Raw genomic sequence first — 22,988 nt, 5'->3', positions numbered from 1 at the left:
TGTTCATCACCCTCACCCTGCCTGAAAATGATCCACTTTGTTTACCGGCTGATAAATTGTTTGTCATTTAACGGGGGGGCTGTAAAAGTCTTCCGCGGCGGCGCTCTTCAAAAAAGAACAAATTGGTGATTCAGTGTTTCAATTAGTGGCCCTTTTATCACCTCAACTTCTTCCTATTTCGCGAACAAAACGCGCACGACACACGCGGGCGCACGCCGACAGGGAGGCGATATTGTAGTTGTAATTCACACGAAAGGCTCGTCCAATTCAATTACCGCCGTTTCAGCCTGTGGCCACGGACGACAAAACACTTAGGAGGTTTATGGGGAAAACATTTCACCATTTACATCACGGCCCGTGGATCAATGGCTCCAATTTTTCCCCCATTTGGCGTTCGGAGAGACAAGGGACGGCTGTGCGATCCGCATGTCGCTATCCGGCGTAAAAATGAATTGCTGCCGTAATACTCTTTCACTCTTGTTGACTTATGCGAGAGAATCCCAACCCCTTCCCCTCGTCTTACCTCGCTGCGTTTCCCTCCATGCACTCCCCCCCCCTCTCCTTGGAAGTCTGGCCAGCATCCTAACTGTGGTTGCGTCCTTTCCTGCAGGCTTGCACCAATTTCAACGACAGCGGAGCGTGTGTGACCCAGTGCCCTCAGCCGTTTGTGTACAACCCCACATCCTTTCAGTTAGAGCACAACCCCAGAGCCAAGTACACCTACGGAGCCTTCTGTGTCAAGAAATGCCCACGTAAGTCTGCTTCAAGTCCCCGTGCACATCCACGTATGCAAGTATGTACCATTAATCTGCAAGAACACAGATGCTCATTATGATGCTCATAATTAAGTTTTATAGACTGGTGAGCCGGTGGTCCATTGAAGAGGCATTTAGCCTTTTATCTATCCTGAAATAAGATTCCAGAGAATTATGGCAAGTCAAGATAAATGACTCAAACGTAAATAAATTGCGCATCTCAATCAACTAGTTGCTTCGCCATCTGTTTCGGCTTCTGGCAGGCTGAAAAGAAAGCGAATTGTGCTTCTTCCTCCCACAGATATGGAGTCAGTAGTGGTGCAGTAATTCAGCGAGCATGCATTAAAAGTCAAGCTACATCAACAGATTGTATATTCAAGTCCCACTGATCATCAAATGAGCATACACCAGTCGCACTTTTCCACCGCCGCTCCCTGGTACTAATTTGATGAATTACTTTTCCATTGCAGTGTAGCTCTAGACCATTAGTTTTGATCATTATTCAGAACGTGATTAAAAAACAATTAATTTATCGCCATAAAAGGGGTTTACCGGAGTCTAAAGGCCACACTTTGATTTCTACGATGCCACTTATCATCACGGCATCTCTATTACACAACAACTTAATGTCAGCTAACACTCTTTCTACGTCGCTGACAGATAACTTCGTGGTGGACCACAGCTCCTGTGTCAGAGCGTGTCCCAGCAACAAGATGGAGGTGGAGGAGAACCGCATCAAGATGTGCATCCCCTGTACCGACATCTGTCCTAAAGGTAAACCATGGGATGTCCTCAAGAAAAGCGCTCCTGAGTTTGCCATATGCAGAATAACAAAGTTTTTTTTTTTGCGCAATGTTAGCTACTGTGGTGCTAACATTAGCGCTGTAAAAAAAGCTGTGGCCATGCTCGCGATGGGGAATGGGCGGTTCCTCCGTCCCATGGCTCCACCCACCGATCACTACTTAGCAGATTTACATGACATCACATGCAGTCTTTGGTCACAATACGCTATAGTTAGAGATCAAATTTTGTAACTTATAAATACATACAGTACTAGTCAAAAGTTTGGACACACCTTCTCATTCAACTACTTTGAAGAATGTAAAATATAAAACATATTCTGGTTTGTTGAGCATTTGTTTGTTTACCACATATTTCCATATGTGTTCCTTCATAGTTCGGATGTCTTCAATATTAATCTACAATGTAGATTTTCTTTTTAAATAAAAATAAAGAAAAACCATTGAATGAGAAGGTGTGTCCAAACTTTTGACTGGTGCTGTATATCAAACATTGGTGGTGTCATTTTGTTCAAACTAGAGAAAGTGAAGCGTCATTGTTTTGTCTTCATGCATATTGTTTGGTCTGATGGTTGCACTATAAGTATATGTCAAAGTTTGACACTTTGAGTCACACTTAATAAAAATAGGAAGTACCGGCATCACTCATAACTGGTGACTGTTGCCTTGTGAGATTGTCATTTGTCTCAGTGCAGAGACACACAGACAGATGTTTCAGAGTATAATGTGGAAGTTGTACTCATTGGGATGAAAATCAGGTTGATATGTATTCCTCCTGCTTCCCCCACTTTCCTGGCCTCCTGTTTGGCATTTACTGTATGCACTAAGGCTTATACGGTTAAACCATTTTAATCTAATAGCTGTATGCTATCAATGATGATACTGGATCAGCAAAAGCCGCCAGGAATTACTTAAAACCCTTTATAGGAAATGTAATTTATTTTTACGGGAGCCAGCTTGTTTTTTTTTATTATACTAAATACACAGCTTAAATATGTATTCTAATGTACCTGCTAAAATAACTTAAATAATAAAAGAGTGTAATTAAATTACACAAGATAAATAATCTTATGACTTAATACAAAATATACATAATATAATAGGTTTCTTTTGCATGTATTGATGCATTATTTAACGGCATGAACTGTGGCTACATAGTACTCATTTTGCCCCCTTCTCATATCACTGCCGTGAATATTAACTGTAATGCTCATTTCACACTGGAGGATGACAAATATGGCATAAATGAAGGTCACATGCTCGACATGTTAATTAACATGAAATGGTCCCGTAAGGAGAAACTGCTGTTACCTGCTCAGTAATTACAACTCCTTTCAGCGCGAGTGCGAGCTAAATGCCTAAAACGTCTAATGTGAAATTAAACAGCATTACTTCAGTTCAATACGGAGGATTAGTCGCTTCATCATATTGTTCCCACAAACCTAACTGATGTGCCCTTTCTCTTTCGGAGGGGAGACAGTGGCGCTCTCCTCCGGGCTCCACGTATGGAGCCTCCATTGATTGGCTAATCTCTTGATTACATCGTCACGCAGCAGGGAGGGGTTAATGAGGGATAGCCCAAGGAACTGGGGGAAATGATAACAAATTAACATTTCAGATATGGAATTGGCTGGTATAAATCACTATCAAAAACTGGTTACACCACTTAATGCAAGCCTTATTCATCATCCCCTCCGCCTCTGTCAGAAATACTTGGCTCACACCAGACCGCAAGTGTAATTAATGCAGATGTAATGAATTCATTATAGGGAGGGATTGGCTGTGGATTGGCCCGTGCTTTCATCAAAAGAATTCCGATGCATGGAGAGGGGCCGTGGCCTTGCCAATGCACCAAAGCAGGGCTATATTTTCATAAAAGGGAATCAACGTGACAAATAGCTAAAAGGAGTTTCTCAAAATGAGGTCTCTGCAGTACAAGGGCACTTTGGATATACACTAGAGTAGGTAATTCATACCTAAAGCAGCGTGGTCATTTGAATAATGTGTGGTTGTGTGTCTGATCCGTCAGTGTGCGATGGCATCGGGACGGGCAGCCTGCAGACAGCTCAGACTGTGGATGCCAGCAATATTGAGAAGTTTGTCAACTGCACCAAAATCAACGGCAACCTCATCTTCCTCATTACAGGCATTAAAGGGTAAGTGGCAGCTTGAAACGTCGCACGCATGATTATTTTTTATACTATTTTAGTCAGTATAAACTGTCGTCGTATTATATAGAATATGTCATATTTTGGATATCAATTTTGATAAAGATAATATTCACCTCTCTGTGTGTCTCTATGTTTTTCTTCAGGGACATGTACCATGGTATTGGACCTCTGGACCCTGAACGCCTCAACGTGTTCCGCACTGTGAAAGAGATCACAGGTGAGACTGCCTCACCGGAGTCACCTTGGAAAAATTGGAAAACAAAACAATATTATCATGTGTGGTGTGTGTGTGTGTGTGTGTGTGTGTGTGTGTGTGTGTGTGTGTGTGTGTGTGTGTGTGTGTGTGTGTGTGTGTGTGTGTGTGTGTGTGTGTGTGTGTGTGTGTGTGTGTGTGTGCTTTTATGATGTTGCCTCCAAGGCAGTAAAAGAAATCCTAAGGAGAAAGTGTAAAGATGATTTTTATCAGTGAACTCTTAAAGGTGCTCTGTTGGATAGTATATTATGTGTATGTTTGTGTGTGTGTGTGTGTGTGTGTGTGTGTGTGTGTGTGTGTCTAATAGCTGTACATGCTTACAGGAATGTGCTGCCGCGTGCGTGTGCATGCTTGAGTGTGTATTTATTCATTAACTATTAGAGGCCTTAAGGGATGAGCAATACCTCGTATACAAAGCCTTTTGTCATATTAAACTGCGACTTGCAGTTGAGCCAAACAGCTAATGGAGTGAAACTGCATTTTCATAATGAAAACCCAGGCAATAAGAAAGAGCAATGGCCTCTCCGTCCCAGCCATTTCCTGCTCTATCCCTTTAATGTCATCTCAACAGATCCTGATTTGATGTAATCTGTCATTAAAGGCAAGTGCAAGTGGACAGATTGTGCAGAGTATTAAATCCATTCTTTTAATTAGCGTATATTGTCGTTTTTTTTTTTTTGTTTTTTTTTAAAGAATGGGTTCTTGCTTGAACCTCACAGAGCCGTTGCAGCTCAGTGATGAATAGATGAAAGCAACAAAAGGATTCTTTTTATTTCTTGGCTCAAGGTCCTTTCATATTCCCTTCCTTCAGCAAATACACTTTTTATCCTTTTTTCTCAGAAAAGATCAAATTTAGGATGACCTGAAATAAGTTTACTGATGGACACATGTTCCTCTCTTTAGGTTTCCTAAACATCCAGTCTTGGCCGGAGAACATGACAGATCTGAGTGTTTTTTCCAGCCTTTCCACCATTGGAGGTAGATCTCTTTACAGGTATGTCTTAATGTCATCTTATCGCACTTCAGACACAGATTTGAAACTCTCTGACTCTCCTGCTTATAGCATTCATAAGCTGGACTGCACCAACAAGGATTTATTTAATCTAATATTAGATTATTATTTTTATGTATACATATTTTATTGATGGACAGATGCAAGTCATACCAAGTACAATTAATCAATACCATTCCTTCCAGTTTTTTTTTTCTTTTCGTCAGCAAACTTTCCTCACCTCCCTTCCCCTCCCCTCCCCCAGCCACCAAGGTCCACATAGTACAAGTTCAACACAAAAGCATATTGATTTATAATAAGAAAAAAAAAAAGGAACAGAGTAGAAGATGGACAAGGTCTTGTCAATAATATAAGTTACTGTTGGGTTTTTTTTAAAGAATGGATGTAAACATAACAACATTGTTAATAAAAAAGGAGATAAGAACAGAGGTGATAGCAAAATAAATAAGTAGAAAGCAACAATTGGAAAGAGAATAAAAAAATATATACTAACGATGACATAAAAAATAGAATAATAAATGGTGAAACACATAAACCGTAATGGAGGATGGTATGTCTCTCCATGTGAAGCACCGCTAAAAAACTAAAAAACAGGACTGCCTGATGGCCCAATCTTCCTTTTCAGCTCCAGCAGTAAAAGTAAAAGTTAGACCTCCTCAGGTGTAAGTTTACAGTTAAGACTGGATCACATTTTAAGATTGGAGGTTGAAGTTTGGTGCAGCAGACTTAAATTGAATCTAGGTTTAAAAGTAAAAAATGAACTTTAAAGAGAGATTTAACTTGAATCATCCCTAATTTAAGGCTAGTTTTAAAGTTTAGTGCCACATGATTTAATTGGGTTTAAAAATGAATTCTTGTTGGTGCAACTCAGCCTAAGTGTTACAGCATTACATCGACATTCATACATTAATAGGATCCAAGATAAAAAAATTGTAGACTGACCTCTTGGGCCTTCTTCTATGACGTCACCTTCTTCATCTTTGAACTCACATTACATTTGACTTAATATGCAGATTGCCCTGCTCATCTTTGCTCAGAGAGACCCTCATGTCTCCTTTCCTTTCTGATTCCCTGTGTTTGGACGGCTACTGTTGGGCTTAATGAGCTGCCGGCCCGTGTCGCTCTGCACAGAGGCTCTTTGAAGCGCTGCCGTCGCGCCGCTTTCATTAGCCCTGTTGTGGCAGATCCGAGGAAGTGCAGACCGAGTCAAAAGGAGATCCCTCCTTGTGAACGCCAGTGATGAACCTGTAGATCGGCAACGTTTCATGTAGAGCCGGAGCAACATCTTCTGCCGCTCTTTCTTTCTGCTGTATTTCTTTTTTTTCTTTGTCTTTCCCATGTGATGCCCTTCTCTACTTCTCCCATCATCTCTCTTCGTCTGCTTCTTTCTCCTCTTGTTCTTCTGTCTGGCTGTTATCTTTCTGTTTCTTCCAGTTTTTATTTTTTATTTAACACACTCTGCTCCTTTTTGTTTTCTGCTAATTTTTTGGACGTCCACTGTTCTTTTGCTCTATCTTCACCTCCACTTCCTCCTGCTTTCTCAACAATCTCTTTAATCTCCTCTTCTGCAGCGGAAGTGGCATTTCCCTGTTGATCCTGAAGCAGCGTTGGATCTCCTCGCTTCAGTTCCAGTCTCTGGACGAGATCAGCGCGGGAAACGTCTACATCTTCAACAACAGCCGCCTGTGCTTCTACAACACCGTCAACTGGACGTCGCTCTTCAGGACCTCCAGCCAGAAAGTCCTCATCCGCAACAACCGGGATCCAAAGGAATGCAGTAAGTAGTCCGTCTGCGAAAAATCTGCACACTCTGAAAGTAGTTTTTGGTAATATCGCAGCATCTTAACATGCATAGGTAAGTTGCTTCCAGCCATGTTCTCTAAAAAATGATTAGTAGAAGAAACTCCTGTAAAGTTCTCTCCAATATTTTCCTGATAGCCCTCTAATTACCTCTGAACTTGGATTCCCCTCATATCTCTGCAAATCCAACCCCCCCCCCCCCCAAAAAAAAGCTTACAAGCAGACATGCCTGTTGCCAAGGCGACTGTGCCACTGGCGTCTCTCTTGCTCCTTTGCCATGAAAGCCCTTATTCAGCTCCCTTAATGCGTCATGCACAGATGTGGATTAGGCTCACTGCCTCCACGGGGGATGTGACCACCTGATGGAACCATGAATGGTCCGCATGTGGCTGGAGCTGAACGTGGTGAAAACTGAGCACAGTGAGAAGGAGGGAGGTATAACACGAAGAGGAACATAACACGAATGTTTTGTAATTAATTGCGTATGGTGTTGGTGTGTTATCTTTATGAAATGTTCTTCTTTGATGGTAGAAAGAGAGAGAAAACTAGAAAACACAAACATGGAAGCTGCCAGGCTGCGGTTGATATCATTAGCCAGCTAATGAGTGTAGTGTGTGTGTTTGTTGTGTGTGTGTGTGTGTGTGTGTGTAAGAGATCGATCGATGGGGCCTTACACAGGCCTCTTCATTAGGCTCAACCCCCTGTCTGCCATTGACTGCTCGGCTGTTGACAAAGGGGGGGCACTCCCGAGGACGTGGGGTGTCACTCACCGGATGGAGGACACGCCGAGTCCGATGAAACGGCATCGATTGTTGTGGTTCGACTGGGGAAAAAAAAAAAAAAGAGCTTAGGGTCCCTGGTTGGGGCGTTCTTTAATGGCCGAGGTGTGGGGAATACCAATGCAGCACTCGAACACACAGCTGTGCAGCCCTCGGGGTACACACAAATGTGGATGCATGTGTAGATGTACGTTGTGTTCACTTATCTCCTCGGTATGAATATAGAATAGACACACACGTATTGTAACAAGTCCCCTAAATTAATTTGCTCATAATAAAGCGTTATCAGATACTTTTTCACGTCGCTGCCGTGTGTTATCGGTCGATCGAGAGCAATTAATACACCGTATCATGTTTCCGGTGTGCTTGAATTGCATTATGCGTGTGGGTGTGTATCCGCAGGCTACAGCAGTGCGAGTATGTCTGCGTATATAGTTTTTCTAATTCGTTTATTGACGTCCTTTTTCTCTCCACAGATCAGCAGCAGATGGTGTGTGATCGGATGTGCTCAGACGACGGGTGCTGGGGACCGGGGCCCGACCAGTGTCTCTCCTGCCGATACTTCAGGCGAGGTCGCACCTGTGTGGAGTCCTGCAACCTCTTTGACGGGTGAGCAGCCCGGTCACAAATATATATTTTGGGCTAATCTTTGTCCAGTAATATGTCTTTAAATCTGACCCAGCATTTTCCTGCATGTCAGATTGTTGTGGTTTCATTAGACTGCATTCATTCTCGTTGCACAGAGCCATACATGACAAGCAGAGGAAATAAAATCAATTTAAACAGCTTTGATGCATGAGAATGAAGTCAAAGCATTCTCAAGAGCTCTGGAGGAGGAGAGTCTAATTGCAGACTGGCATGAATGTAATGAGATGAACCAATAAGGGATTTCTCTCTGTGAACGGTGAAAGGAACATTTGGCATGCGTGTAACATCCATAACGTCCTAAAACCAATTTGAATATACAGTTGAGGTATTATATTTCACATCACAAATTGCCCATTTGGGCTGACGGACAAGAGTGTTCACGGCTCTGAGCTGTGAAATAACTGACATTTGCGACAAAGGCCCTTTGAGTGTCCTCAAAATCCACTGATGTTCTGTTTTCAGCGTGAATAATTGCGTTCAGGTCGTTGCTTTGTGCCGCCAAGAGGCACATCAAAAAAGATCACTGCCAGCTCACCTGGGGAGAAACACTTCTTTGTAGATGTAGCTCCCAGTGTTTTGTGCTGCTCTTGAATGAGCGAGGAGATGGTGTGAATCACAACACTTGAAAAGCATCCATCCAAAGTAAGACTGTACCGGCAATGTCTGCCACGAGGTAAATATTACTTTTTATTTTTTACAAGCAGTAAAAAGTGATGTCAAGCTTGTGCTCTCCCCAGAGGAAGGGGGGGGGGAGAGAGTGCACGTGAGTGTGAGAGAGGGACTTGTTGCCGGTCCTTTTTTTTTTTTTCCCCCTCTGCACCGTTTGTGGGAGGCTGGCTTTGAAGTTGCCGGGTAAAAAAAACAGCTCACAGCGAAGGCTTTGAAGAAGACTGGCGTGGATGAGGCGCGTGGCAGGGAGCAGCTGAAACACACTTGTTTGCTATACTGTAAATACAGTCAGTCACTGCGATGCATTGTAAGTAAAAAATTCACAAGGCCCGCTTCTTGCTTTGCGCCGCTGGCATGAACTGTGGAATAGAAAAGCCAATATTCTAAAGGTTTTAGAAGGCACCACCTGCAAAGCACCGTGTATCTTTGGCAGATAAAGGGTAACTTTCTTGGGATGGAAACCTTGGATAGCGTTTTTTTTTTTCCTGGAGACTACTTATACCTTAAGCCAATACAAAACTTACATTTCTTAGTACAAAAATGACAAATACTGTAGAAGGTGCTCGTATGCTTGTATCCTTCACTTAAATTGAAAAAAATAGGCCCCATTTCCAAATGACAGTACATAATAATAAGAACGAAAGAGAGTGGATTGACTGGCCTTTGCTCTGAATCTATTCTATTTGGCCGTATATCTCTACAGTGTTTGTTAGCTCATTAAATATTTTGCCAAGTTGGTGATTTTTCAACCTTAAGATTCCACAGCTCACCCTCATTATATGTCTCCATTCTTAATGAGGAAAGCTACTAATTCCCTCTAGTTTATACGTCTGTTGAATAAAACAAAGGAGGAGCAAAGGAGTGCAAGAGGGGAAAAGAAAACGGCTGAGAGGGTGTCCACTGGGGTAAGAGAGGAGGGAGGCAGAGGATTAGGAAGGCGTTGAAAGTGTTTAATTAAAAAAGTTGCTCTGGTGGGTTGGCCATGCTCTGGTTTGCTGGGGGGTTTGGAGGTCTGAATAGTAGCCACAGTCCTGCTTAAATTCCTGCTAAAACAGGGCTAATCCCTCATCAGGCCATCCCCTGACGGGGCCTTGGCGCACACTTCCAGCCGTGAAGGGGGCCAATCAGGAGGAACGGCTTCGACGGAATGGAAATGACCCTGGAGAGCACCACTGCCGAGGTCTTTGTCTCTCACCCATTCTCCTCCATGTATTTTTTTTTTCTCCCTCAACCAACAAAAGACATATCTCTCGACTGCCTCAGCTCTTTTCTAAAGGATTCCCCCGGACGGAGCCTTCCAGTAGAGAAATCTAATTTATTTTGGAACCGGGGAAAGAAAGACGAGGGAGAAATGGGAGTTTCTTTTGATCCCACCCAAAACATTATTAATAAAAATGACTCTTGATGTTTGGATGTTTGACACGAAATGCTGCGAACATGCCCCGACATTAAGGCTCGACAAAAAGGGAAATCTGGTTTTCCATCATCAAGTGTCGGATTTGTCTCTTTTCTTGTTTGTAGCTTTAAGAACGACCAAGTCTAAAAGTGTTTCATCTAATATTCACCACATGAAGATGCATAAAACAAACATACCCTCAGCGCAGTGCAATATCTCAGAGCAAAATCACATAAAATACAGCTCACAGGGAGGAATCTGTCGAATCTTTATTCCGCCCGAGTAGCATCACATGCAGAGACAAAAAGGAAAAAAAATGCACACAGAGAGTCCCTCTCATTATCTAACCACTGTGAGAAAGGGGCTTGTTTGTATCTGGGTGAATCCTCCTCTGAGGGCCTCTGTCCTCTGCATCGGCGGATCGATCCCTCTGATGTGAAAAGTGGTTTTGATCGGCAGCGGGTTCTTATTGACAGCAGCCATCCTCTGCTCGCCGGAGCCGCCTGCACTTCAAAAAACGGAGATAATGCGCTGATTCTGGCACAAACAAAGGGAGAAATGTATAGATCGGCTGCATACACACACACACACACACACACACATATATAGGGATGCATCGGTATGGCCTGGGGCGCTGTGCAGCTCGTGTCGGTGTTATTGCAGTGTAAAACCCAATATTGAGCCCTTTTGTTTGCCTCTATTCCTCCAGATGTCTAAGTGTGAAAACAAAACCATGGTGAACGACATGCACCGCTCTAACTGGCTAAATAAAGAGTCGGGTGGAGCTCCTATGATTGTCAGATTTGATTAGAGGATGAAAAGCAAATATCTCTGTCTTATATCTTTTTCTTTCTTTCCTCTTTGCTTGCCTGCCTTAAACTTTGCATACACTCTCTCTGTACCTCCCCTTCACCTTCTCCTAAACCCTTTTTTTGTCCATCACCTCTCCCCTGGCTCTTTCTCCCGTCCTTCCCTTTTTTTCTACCTCCCTCCCACCAGCCCTCCTCTCCTCTCCCCCCCCCTCCCTCCCTCCCTCCCTCCGTCAACGCATCCCCCTCGTGTTTGCCCGTGATTTAAAAACGCCGTTCATTATTCATGGGCCTTTCTCTGTTAGCCTATTGACCATACTAAGCCTTTAACTTGATCAAATGGTCTTAGGCAGCGAGTTGCCCCGCGTGCCCCTCTGCCAGAGGGCACTCCAGCAGTCACTGCAGTTAGGAATCACGGAGATGGGCACGAGTAAATTAAGCTTTAACCTCGCTTCTCTGACGCTGTTTCACATGTTGGTTCAAAATCAAAAGGCTGCTATGTACAGCTTGCGCTCGTACGCACACAGCATACTTCAAAATCCTCCTTCAGCAGGCTCTCAATCAATATTTCAATGTGGATACGCTCTCAAATCTATAATACATCCACCTCTATCTCCGTTTCCCCATCTCTATCAGGGAAATGCGTGAATTTGCCAATGGATCTGTGTGCCTGGAGTGTGATAGCCAGTGTGAGAAGATGGATGGGAACACCATGACATGCTTTGGCCAGGTAAGACACTCCTGAAGTCCTCTTCAGACAACCTCACACTCAACTCTCTTTTTACTTAACGGTACTTTCTAGGAGTAGACTTTTCGATTAAAACCACTCCTCATTTTTCTGTTCAAGATAGCCCCATATCTTGTGCGTGCTGAAGTGGATTTCCAACTTATTTTTGTGGGAGTCTATCTGTTTTGCACGCAGGATCTCAGAAGATATAAGAGCTGTGTTTGCAAAGGTGAACAGTAGGTTAATGGGAAGAATGATAAACTACTCCGGCTACTTTCGGAGGCATGCTTTTGGCAAGAACACATACTCACACTCAAAACAAGAAAATTAGATTAGTTTGTGACCTTCCCCTAAAGTCACTTTTAGAATCTCGGACGTGATCACACCAAGAGTCCGAAATGTTAGAAATTCCCTTAAAAATGTTAGTAGACATGCACATGTATGCACACAAAAAAATAAAGCGTTATAGTTCATCTTTATATTAGGATAAACTCAGACACAAATACTGACTAGTGCACCAAATTTGTATTAAACCACTGCAGCAAATAGTCCCCAACAAATATTTATTTACTCCAGTTTGTTTAACGTTTGCTGAAAATTAAGAAATGACTTATGCCTTGTTTAAAAATGCTAATTATTTGAGACATTTTTATGTAAATGTATGTCTTCAATTGTAATAAATGAGCTTAGGAAGGGACCTCAGAATGCCTCTTACCTTAACCCTTTAGGGGTAGTCAGCCCAAAAAGTTTTTTCACCATACATAACATTACATTTGTAGTGCTACATTCCATAAAGTTGTATCGAAAATGCGCCACGTGACTTATCTTTTGGAATTTAGCATTGTGTGAGTAACCTTTTATGACTGTCCCTGGAGTGAGAGATAGAGAGGGAGAGAGAGAGAATAAGAGATGAAGAGCGAGAGATACTCCTCAAGGATGCACAGAGAGGCGGCCGACTTTGAGATGCTGGTCACAGCTGAGTAGTAAATAACACGGGAGTCAATCATCCAACAGGCGCTCTCACACGCAAACACACGTGCACGCCGCAGACACAGACACATACCCAGATGCTTTCAGTCATCTGTATGCGCCCGCACACGCCTGCACACACACAAACATGCAGAGTGAGAATAATGTTTATTGATGGCGTGCGTCTCCATGTGTCAAACTGTGAGCGGCTGTCCATCAGGTCACTGTGGTCGTCATTAGCAACAGAGCGCGGCGCACAAAAACTCCCAGCGCCCAGAATACAACAGTGCTTCTTGACAACAACTCTTGCACACACACACACACACACACACACACACACACACACACACACACACACACACACACACACACACACACACACACACACACACACAATTGTAAGTTCACACAGTGCTATCTCACTTCAGTCAACACAGGCGTCGCTTCAAACCCGTGCGTAAACACACACCGAGCACAGTCAGTTTTTCTCTTCTTTCATACACACACACACACACACACACACACACACACACACACACACACACACACACACACACACACACACACAGGCACACACACAGGCACACACACACCACGACCTCCATCTTACTTATTCATGATCCTGCTGCAGCTGAGCTTGTGCTCCGTCACCGCTTGTCATCTCCATTGCATTCGATGCACCGCGCCTTGACATGACCTGATTCCTTATGCATTTTTGCCAATTTGAACAGGGGGGTGCAGCGGAATACACTCTCTGCAATTGTGCTCGACACATTATAAATCACTGAAAGGGATTCATGTTGGTCGTGCCGGCCACGTTAGCCGTGGTAGGAAGTGAGCAAATTGACATGATTCGCCAGGTTTGAATTTGATTCTGTTCAATTCGACTCTATTTTAATACATTCTTCTAACTCTCCATTCTTCCCTCTTGCTTTTCCATTTTCACCTAACTTTATTTTCTTCACCTGTTTGCCCAATATTTTACACGTTTCTTTCTCTCTGTTGATTCCCCCTCTTTCCACCTTACTAATCACTTTACTGCGTCCTGTTTTTACTTCTTTATTCCTCCCTTGTCCACCACCTCCCTCCTAACCCATCCTCTCATCTCCCTCCTCCCTGTTCTGCTCTCCTCTCAGGGCCCCGACCAATGTGTAAAATGCCTCCACTTCAAAGACGGGCCCAACTGTGTGGAGAAATGCCCCGATGGGTTGCAGGGGGCCAACAGTTTCATCTTCAAGTACGCCAAGGCCAACAACGAGTGTCATCCCTGCCACGCCAACTGCACCCAGGGGTAAGCCCGAGATGATGCATGAAGATCTGTGTCCGTGTATAAAAATTATTGCATTCCTCTCAAGTGTTTGCTCGCCTTCAGACTTTTTTTTTTTCCGCAGCGTCCTCTGGCTTTGGTGCTTTTATGCCGTTAAAAGCATCGTGAAGACATACTGCTTTGGACATTTGGGCCGTATCCCTCTCAAGAAGAGAGAGAAGGAAAGAGAGAGAGAGAGGGAGGGAGAGAAGATGACTTAATCTTGCAGCAGCTCGATTCCTCCGACCTGCAGCTGGCTTCTAGTGGCCTTGCAGTCAGAGGCGGAATGCGTTGACCCTTAAGGCCATGTGGAGTATATTGCATATGAACTATAAATGACAACAAACAGTAGCTAGAGGGGTGATGTAAAGCCGGGGGGGGGGGGGGGGTGCAGAGCGTGAAAATGTAAGATAAGGAAGACGGAGAAGGAGTAGGTGGATGAGGTGCCCGAGGTTCTATAGAAAAGTACATGTTATGTTTGCTGGAACAAAGAGCATCCCAACACAGTGAGTCACAAATCAAAACATCTGCTGGAGGGAAACGTTTTATTTTTTTATATATTCAAATAACTACGCAACACTGCTGAACGGTTTAAGGTTCAACATTACAGTCAAAAAGTATCTGCTGCGCTTCAATTCAATTTAAATGAATGAATAACTTTTAAATTTGAATACTGTGCATGGCTTTAGCGGCCACTTAAAATATTTTGATGCTGCATGTAAATATGTAAATATGTTACTTTAAAACAGGCAGAAATTGCTGAATATTGGTTTCTGTTCACGGCCTTGGGGCCCACTTTAAAATATTGCAATGCGAAATGTGAAATTTTAATCTGTTTGTCTAATATTAAGAAATAACAAACATAAGAGGCAGAAATGGAAAAATACTGTGCCAAGAACTTAAATCACAGATAAATTCCCTTAATGTTGTCTCCATGTAGTGGTTAAACTAGGATGTGCTAGTTTTTACCAACTGTTTCTAGTCCAAGCTAAGCTAACCAGCTACTGGCTGTAGCTTTACAGTTAATGCACAGGCATTTTCAGAGCAGAGTGAAGGAGCTCTGAGGTGATGAAGAAGAGGGTAATGGATGTAAAAGAAACAGGTGATGAAGGAAGAAAAAGGGTTAAAAGCAGAGGAGAGGATGGATGTGTTTTTCATCCCAGGACAGCTTTCACTCACAAAGATGCACACACCTTCCTGACTCTGTTAACACTAATCTGTCGTTGGCATGACAACACCTCCATCATTCCTTGTGATCCCGCCCTCCAGCCACAGGGTGCTCTGGATTATCATCAGGACATAAGCTGAGTCTGGGTGTATTTGAGGCCAATGTGCCAAAGTGAGACATAACAGAGGTCAAAGGTCAGTGTCAGGAAGGGAGTGACACCCCTACGGCTATTAAAGAGTTAATATCTGGCTTAAAGACACTTCAATAGGGCAGAAGATTAAACCTGAAGTCTCATTACGCTGCCTCAAAGGTTCTCAAACCCCCCGGGGTGGGCACGGGGGAGTTAAAGGGGGAGAGATGTGAGGCAAAAAAGAAAAATACTGCAGGAGGGGAAAGCTAGTGGTGCATAAAAACAACAGGAAGTGAGTTAATGTAGTTTGACCAGACGATTGGTCCCGCTCGTCATCGCGGTCAGCAGTCGGAGGTGCAGCAGTGGCTGTCACACACGGCAGCTCAGGGAGGCGGTTAAGCTCCTTTAACCTGTCTGACTTTTAAGAGTCATAACTATGTGTTTACACTTTATCTTCTGATGTCCTTCACAAATATAAGATGCTTAGAAATCATAGAAAAAAAGATTGCCTTAGAATTATCACCTTTTTTTAAGTTCTCCTCAGTATCAAAGTAATCCAGTGAAAGTTGTCAGTACATGAATGAGTAAATTGCTAACAGAGGCTGCTAATAGTTAACTCGGCTTAATTTGAATGGTGTCCTGTTACACCCCCCTGAGCATGTTGGTAACTGTAGTTCAACGTTCTTCCAATGACAAAATAAGAACAAACACTGATAGAAATATAAAACCACTCTCAATAGAGCAACAAGTAAATCAGAGAAGAATATGGACTTTACCAAGTACCGGTTGATCAGTTGTCAAACCGATCCTTTTGTTCTCCAGGAAGGAAACAATGTGGCTCACACACACACACACACACACACACACACACACACACACACACACACACACACACACACACACACACACACACACACACACACACACACAAACACGCATTCCACGCACTCACAACATTGGATCAACACTGATTAATCGCTAATTAGCTATTTGGTGCACCATTTAATTGACAACGAAGCGTCTTTGGAGGAGCCACAGTTGTCACCGGTTTAATTCGGAAGTTGGCGTGCATTCCTAATTTGCTGTGTAATTTGTTGTGTCTTGTGTGCTCGTGCACACACACACACACACACACACACACACACACACACACACACACACACACACACACACACACACACACACACACACAAACAGGAGCACTCAAAAAACCTTCTCATGTGTCTTTCCTGCCGTCCTCCACTCAAGGAGGTAGAATTAATGAGCAGCCAACAGTCTGCTCTAATGACTTCCTGCTTACCTAATGCTGAAAACGCCACTTGCCACTGATCGGCGTGTCATCAGCACTACTTTCCCGTGCCCTTGATTGTTGAGATAGTAAGAAGGAAAAGGTGTAAGTATTTATTGTGTTTGGAAAGAGGGAAAAGAAGTTAGAGATGCTGAATCAGAGGAGAAAGTCGCTGAATCACAGTCAAATCTTATCACATTTGAAACAAAAAACGTAAAAAAATAGCTGAAAGTCACTATGAAGCTCCACGTAGCTGAGGGGATATATATATATGTGTAGGTTCATCACTAGAGGGACCATTTTCACATACAAGTAGTCATGTGATCCATTGAAAAAACATTGATTATAGCATTTTTAAGCGTTTAATGAAAACTAAAAAAAAGTTGCCCATGCAGAACAATGATAGAAGGAAAATATGTAGAATTTTCAGTTGCATTTATATAAAAGTCCTGTTTAGAAACCTGGCTTAGATGTTGAAGTAAAGCAGCTGTGATTATTATTATTATCCTAGAATATAATCATCCTCTAATCTGGCATCATATCTACACCCAGTCCTCAACATGGAGCCAAATGTTCCTGTGTTTCAGCTCTTGAAGTGATGTGAGCGACAAATACTCAATGGAGGAACCTAGTTACTGTATTTTGTTCGTATTCTCATCTCTTATCTAGAGGATTTTAATATTTTAATAGATGGTGAAACAGAGAATTGACTGTTTTCTGTTAATTTCCCCAAAGGTTTTAGCACAGCACTGAAAACACACAAAAACAACGCTCTCCCATCCAAACGCTTCCCCCCCTGTCATATTGACAAGTGGTCAGCCGTGCTCGTGGATCCAATTTTCCACAGGTCCCTGCCCAGTGACAGCTGACTGACATGGAAGAAAGACAACACGAGGTTTTTTACTCATAACCTGTCCCTGCTTTAATGGATGATCTCTCTTGGTTTGTCTGTCCTGCAGGTGCGTCGGGCCAAGACTCCAAGATTGTGTCGGGATGATGGACAGGTGAGAGGTCTCAGGGTGTACTTGTAATGTGGGACTGGGAGACCAGCATCAGATCCTGCCACTACTCATTAAACGTCCTCATGATACTCATTAACAAGAGTGCAGACACTTTTGTATCCGGTAATTGATGGATGACTAAAGAATGTTTTGCTCTGGTCTGAATCTTGCGGGCTAATTTGTGACAACTGTTAACATTTATTAAAATGTGTCACTGTACTGTCATAATAATTATCAAAGAGAGTAAAAATAGTACAGCTTTTATTGGATTTAGCATTTAGAGCGCTAAAAGAGTTGCAACTGACTTGTGATGTAACTTGGACCAAAGAACTATTACTACATAACTGTACTACTCTACTACTAACAGTAACCAAGCTACTGATACTACTATTATGATCAAATAAATAAAGTAGAACTGATCTTTGGCTAAGTCCCGCCCCTCGAACACAGACTGGCCAATCATAGCGTAGCATCGGCTGTCTTCGACCAGGGTTTCTAAAAAATATTACGTTTCAAGGTAAAAAAAAAAAAAACTAACAGCTATCATTAGCAGAGTACGTTAGCACATCATTAAGTAGAATTAGTAGTTCTATGCTACTGGAGGTATTCTGAGAGGATACACCTGCTGCCTAAGCTTTGTAATGCTTCCTTGATTTTGTTGTCTCGGTCACTTCTTTATCTTCTTCTTTATCTTCTTCTTTATCTTCTTCTTTATCTTCTTCTTGTTGCTGAATCAGTTTGACAGCTTTCTGTTTGCTTCTCTCTGTAAACGCTCTGTCGTCTGTCCATAAATTGGATAATTCATAATTCATTCAGGGAGTTCAATTAGTGACAGTGTGGGCTCCTCTGTAAGATACAGTAGCTCTTGCAGCTTTATGAAGTAGTAGCACGGGGGCGGGGCTTAGCACAGGGTCAATTTAGACAAACTCTTTTGTGCCACGCGACCTAAATAGCCTGAAGACAAAACAACAACAACAACAACAACAACTCTATTAAAAATACCCATAAAAACAAATGATCTTTACAGTTGGAGCAAACTCTAAAGAGTGTCGAACTCATTATAATTTAACCAAACCAGCACAGCCATAAAAAAAAAAAAAGGGTAATCCTTAGCTCCTTTTTTAAGAGAGGAAACATAAATTAGGCTTCTGCTGAGTCTTTATTCCCAGAGTTGTCTTTTAGCTCACGCAGTGGTATTATTCCCCTATCTCATCTGGTGACCTGATGTCACTTGCTCTGCCGTAAAACCCTTTCCTCCTAATTGGAGAAGTCCTTACCCTTGTCTCTCTGTTACTTGTCCCCTTTCTCTTCCCTTTACTTTTTCTTTTTGCGTTTTATTCCATATCTTTTAATCCCTCCCCCTATGTGTTTCCATCCCCTGTTGTTGTTTCTCCTTGTCTCTCTCTCTCTCCCCCCGCTTTTTATTTAATTCATTCCAAACTGCTGGATTACTATTCACCACATGGATGTATATCTCATTATGTCGAGACCCCCGCAGCCTCTTTGTAAATTTCAAGCTCCCCCCCCTCCTTCCGGTTCGTCACAATCAATACGGCACCTTGCTCGCCCATAGCTCCATGGTACATGAATCTTCCATTAGCTGCTAATGGCTTTTGACAACAAAAAAAAAAGGGGAAAAAAAAAGAAGATCTTTGCACTTCAGTCATCAGGTTGAAGCAGGTGTTTTTAGCAGGCGAGAAGGTGAAATGGAATACAGATCGGAGGGGAAGGATAAAAGAAAAGAGAGAAATAGAAGGAGAGAATTGAGTAGTGGCATAACGGAAGACACGAGTGCAGGAGCAGCTACGTAAATGGCAAAAGCATTAGCGGCATCATTAGAGCTTTTAACTTCCAACCTTTAGGCTTGACTTGAGCACATTTCCCCCCCAGAAGAATCAGAAGCAACTTGTGAATAGTTGACACTTTAAATTTCTCACTTCTTTGTCATTCTTCTAGTCATATATAACTTACAGTGTGAAAGTATGGTTGCTTTCTTTCTTATTATTATTGAGCTTGCCTTGTTGTCGCTGTTATTTATAACAGACAAGAGAGGTTAAGATTTTAGAAACACTCATTTCCAGCATCTTTATTCTTAGCTTCAGGCTGAAGAGTCCAGATTTCTAAAAGCAGAGAGCTGAATTTGAAGTGATGATGTTTTATTTGCACTACAGCAGGATGGAGAATTCTCCAGCATCGGCTGAGGTTTGCACTATTTCTTTCAGTTTCTTAATGTTTCAGCAATGTTAATGTTTCTCCTCTTCCCCCGTCGCTACAGGACACCACTAATAGCAGCTGGCATTATCGGCGGACTATTCATCATCGTCATCCTGGCGCTCAGCGTGGCCGTTTCTGTCCGACGCAAGAGCATCAAGAAGAAGAGGGCCTTGCGGCGCTTCCTGGAGACGGAGGTGAGAGGGTGGAGGGGTCGTACCAACTACAAATCAGTTTCACGAGAATACTATTTTTATTTACACTGTTACCTTGAGATTGTTTTGGTCCGAGGTTTCAGATTTGAAGATCGTAGAATTAATTGTGACCCATTTGCAACTACAGGATAAATTAGTAATGGATTTGGACAATTACCGCAGTATAATGAATTTTTTATTGATCCCAGAGAGGAAATTGGGAATAGCTTCCTCAAAGAAGCGTCCCTTCCTTTTAATGTGACAAAAACTCAACGAGGCAAAAGTTTTGTTTTAGTTAGCTTAATAAGGAAAACAGACAAGCTCAATTTAAAACACTTCTAGCTTGCTTTTCATTAAGATTATATATATATTTTTTGTATCTTTGAGTTCTTAAGAAATCCTTCATCTCAAAGTTGCAGTGCACTTTTAGGCAAACCTTGAAACTTTAGAAACCTTGGCTATGGTACTTAGCCAAACCACGCATTGCACTGAAGGTTTTAAAGTTATGCACGGCCGCCATCGGCCATCGATCCGGCCTTGAAGGGTGTCCATTTCTTGGAAGCATCAGACATTCGGAGCAGACTTTATATTCGAAGGAGGAATTCCGAGATTGAGGCGTAAGGTGAGCGCGGGGTTCGTGTGTGCGTTCATGCTCCGGTTGATCACCTTTGTGCTGCTGCGACGCGCCGTGCTTCCTGTCTGCGGGCCCCGGCGGTTATGTCATCACTGCAGGTCCGCCGAGTGTCCTCGCCCATAGGAGTAGGGCAGGCTGCTTGTCAGTCTGCATTAGGATAATTTACAGGTAGAGGCAGCAGTGTTATAGACAGCTGTCAGGCTTGAGATGGGAATTGTAGGTGGGGCGGGGGGAGGGGGAGGGGAGGGCGGCCATGGGCAGACTCTGCCTCGTCCCAGCCACACACATCCATCTTAATCAGCCGGGCCCCGTTCAGACAGCCTCTTGTCCGGGAGGGAAGTCTTCAGTCCGAGCAGATTCGCTAATGTACTGTCACGGAGATGGAGAGGCGGAGCCGGATCAGGCTGGAGGGGTGACCTCCCTCCTTTTTGCATCTCCCCCGTATAAACTGATTTTTACTCCTTGACTCAATACTCCACCGGGGGGAAAAAAAAAAACGTGAAATATAGTCAGACGAGTCAATTTCCCCCATCCTTCAAGGAGAGACCTAATAGGGTGTAAAAGTAATTAGACACAATGAAATCTTTAACGCCTGTGACAGGTCGGCCTAAAGGTCAGACGGAGCACTCGTTAAGAGCAGGCCATGGGTTCAGCCGTGTTTTCAGTGTTCTGAGCGTGACCCTGAACCTTGGACATTCTGTGCGAGAGCATTAGCTGAATGGTAATGAACAATGATGTAGAGAAACCCTTGAAAGCATCATTATCAGACAGTTATGACTCAAGCCAGCAGGGACAGGAAATATACAAGCCATCACTTGAGCCGACAAAATAAAAGGTTTTCAATCTAAAATGCGATTCATTCAAGTCCATTTTGCGACAAATCTTTAATAAGTTGTCACAATTCTTGCCTTTAATATATGAATATTCTCATGCTTTGTACATACACACAGAAACTGTTTGCTTTCCATCTGAATGCTGCTCTGCACTCTCACCTACCCAGCATGCTCCAAAAAAAAAAACCCTGCACTCCTTGCATTCTGTATCACACTTTCTACAACCTCTTTCTTTTTTTGTTGTCTGATGAACAGAGATCAAGCTTGTCTGGATGAGGGGGGGGTTTGGGGACAGGGATGGCTCAGGGACTCCCCCGCCCCCCCCTCCATCTCTCCCTATTTGCCACAGCTCTTTTTAAACAGAGAGCTCACCTCTCGTGTCAGACGGGGGGAAAGCGATGCCTTTCAGTGCGCGCTGTCAAAAAACGTGATCTGAGCACTCAGCCGGCATTTCCATATCAAGGACACGTGTGAAGGCTGTGTTGACTTGCACAACGCACCCCTAGTTCATTTTCTTTGATGTCATCTTTTTGTTTTAATATTCTCTGCCTCTGTCTGTTCTCGCATCCTCACCTTCTATTTTTCTTTTTGTGCTCTACATTTTGATCTCCGCAACTCCATTTATCTGTCTGTCTCCCTTGTGAATAAGCACTTTATTCTTCCATCTTCTATCTTTCTTTTTTTGTTGTTTGTCCCCCTCTCCCTCTCTCTCTCTCTCTCTCTCTCTCTCTCTCTCTCTCTCTCTCTCTCTCTCACCTTGAAAGAAACATGGAAAAAAAATAATAAAAGCCAGTCTCACACTGTCGTGCCTCTTTAAAGGATCCCCTGAACACAAATTGCTTTGCTCGCGGGGAGAGGCAGCACAAACAGCGGAGTCGCCACACTGTTGCGGCTCCCGGGTCTTGAACTTTGACCCCGGTCCAATGAAGCGGGACTAATGCACTTGGAAGGTCCTCTTCCAGCTGCTTTTGTACAGACACGGAGCTCTGTGAGTGTTTCAGCACCGCAGGCTGTGGACAGCTCTCACGCTGCTCACACACTCTCCTCTGCTTTCCTCCAAGAAGGATTTCAGCATTCAGGAGCGCTGGACAGCTCCCGTTGTTCGCTGCAGGGTGGGGGCGTGGGCGGGCTGAACGGAGGCACGGGATGTCATTAGAAATGCATGCAGCGCGGCCGGGCATTGTTCAAATACCCCCGAACCTCATGTTCAATTTAATTCAAAGTCCCACGCGATTCAAAAAGACACCACTCATGTCATGTCAGATATCAGAGAGGTGTGACAAAGTTAACGTTTCTCTTCGATGTGCAAGCTCAGCCAAAAAAAAAAAAAAACATTTGCATTTATTATGGAACTTATATTTTGTCCTCTCAGTCAAATACATCAGGGAATCTTACAGGTGCATTAAAGTCTTCCTGGTTCAACTTCGACCCGCTT

General features: G+C 43.3%; 1 protein-coding gene across 1 annotated transcript in view; it reads left to right on the top strand.

Moving 5' to 3' along the window:
- si:ch73-383l1.1 (receptor tyrosine-protein kinase erbB-4) overlaps positions 1-22,988 on the top strand; it is a 208,275-nt gene that overhangs the window by 151,793 nt on the left and 33,494 nt on the right. Inside the window, exons 7-17 of the mRNA XM_054624191.1 lie at positions 611-752; positions 1,416-1,529; positions 3,585-3,711; positions 3,870-3,943; positions 4,883-4,973; positions 6,563-6,768; positions 8,047-8,179; positions 11,729-11,822; positions 13,925-14,079; positions 17,640-17,684; positions 19,957-20,089. Coding sequence (XP_054480166.1) covers positions 611-752; positions 1,416-1,529; positions 3,585-3,711; positions 3,870-3,943; positions 4,883-4,973; positions 6,563-6,768; positions 8,047-8,179; positions 11,729-11,822; positions 13,925-14,079; positions 17,640-17,684; positions 19,957-20,089 — 1,314 coding nt within the window. The remainder of the gene's footprint in view (positions 1-610; positions 753-1,415; positions 1,530-3,584; positions 3,712-3,869; positions 3,944-4,882; positions 4,974-6,562; positions 6,769-8,046; positions 8,180-11,728; positions 11,823-13,924; positions 14,080-17,639; positions 17,685-19,956; positions 20,090-22,988) is intronic.

The sequence above is a fragment of the Anoplopoma fimbria genome, chromosome 22, assembly GCF_027596085.1.
Source record: "Anoplopoma fimbria isolate UVic2021 breed Golden Eagle Sablefish chromosome 22, Afim_UVic_2022, whole genome shotgun sequence".
Lineage (NCBI taxonomy): Eukaryota > Metazoa > Chordata > Actinopteri > Perciformes > Anoplopomatidae > Anoplopoma > Anoplopoma fimbria.
This window is presented reverse-complemented; position numbering and strand designations above follow the sequence as displayed.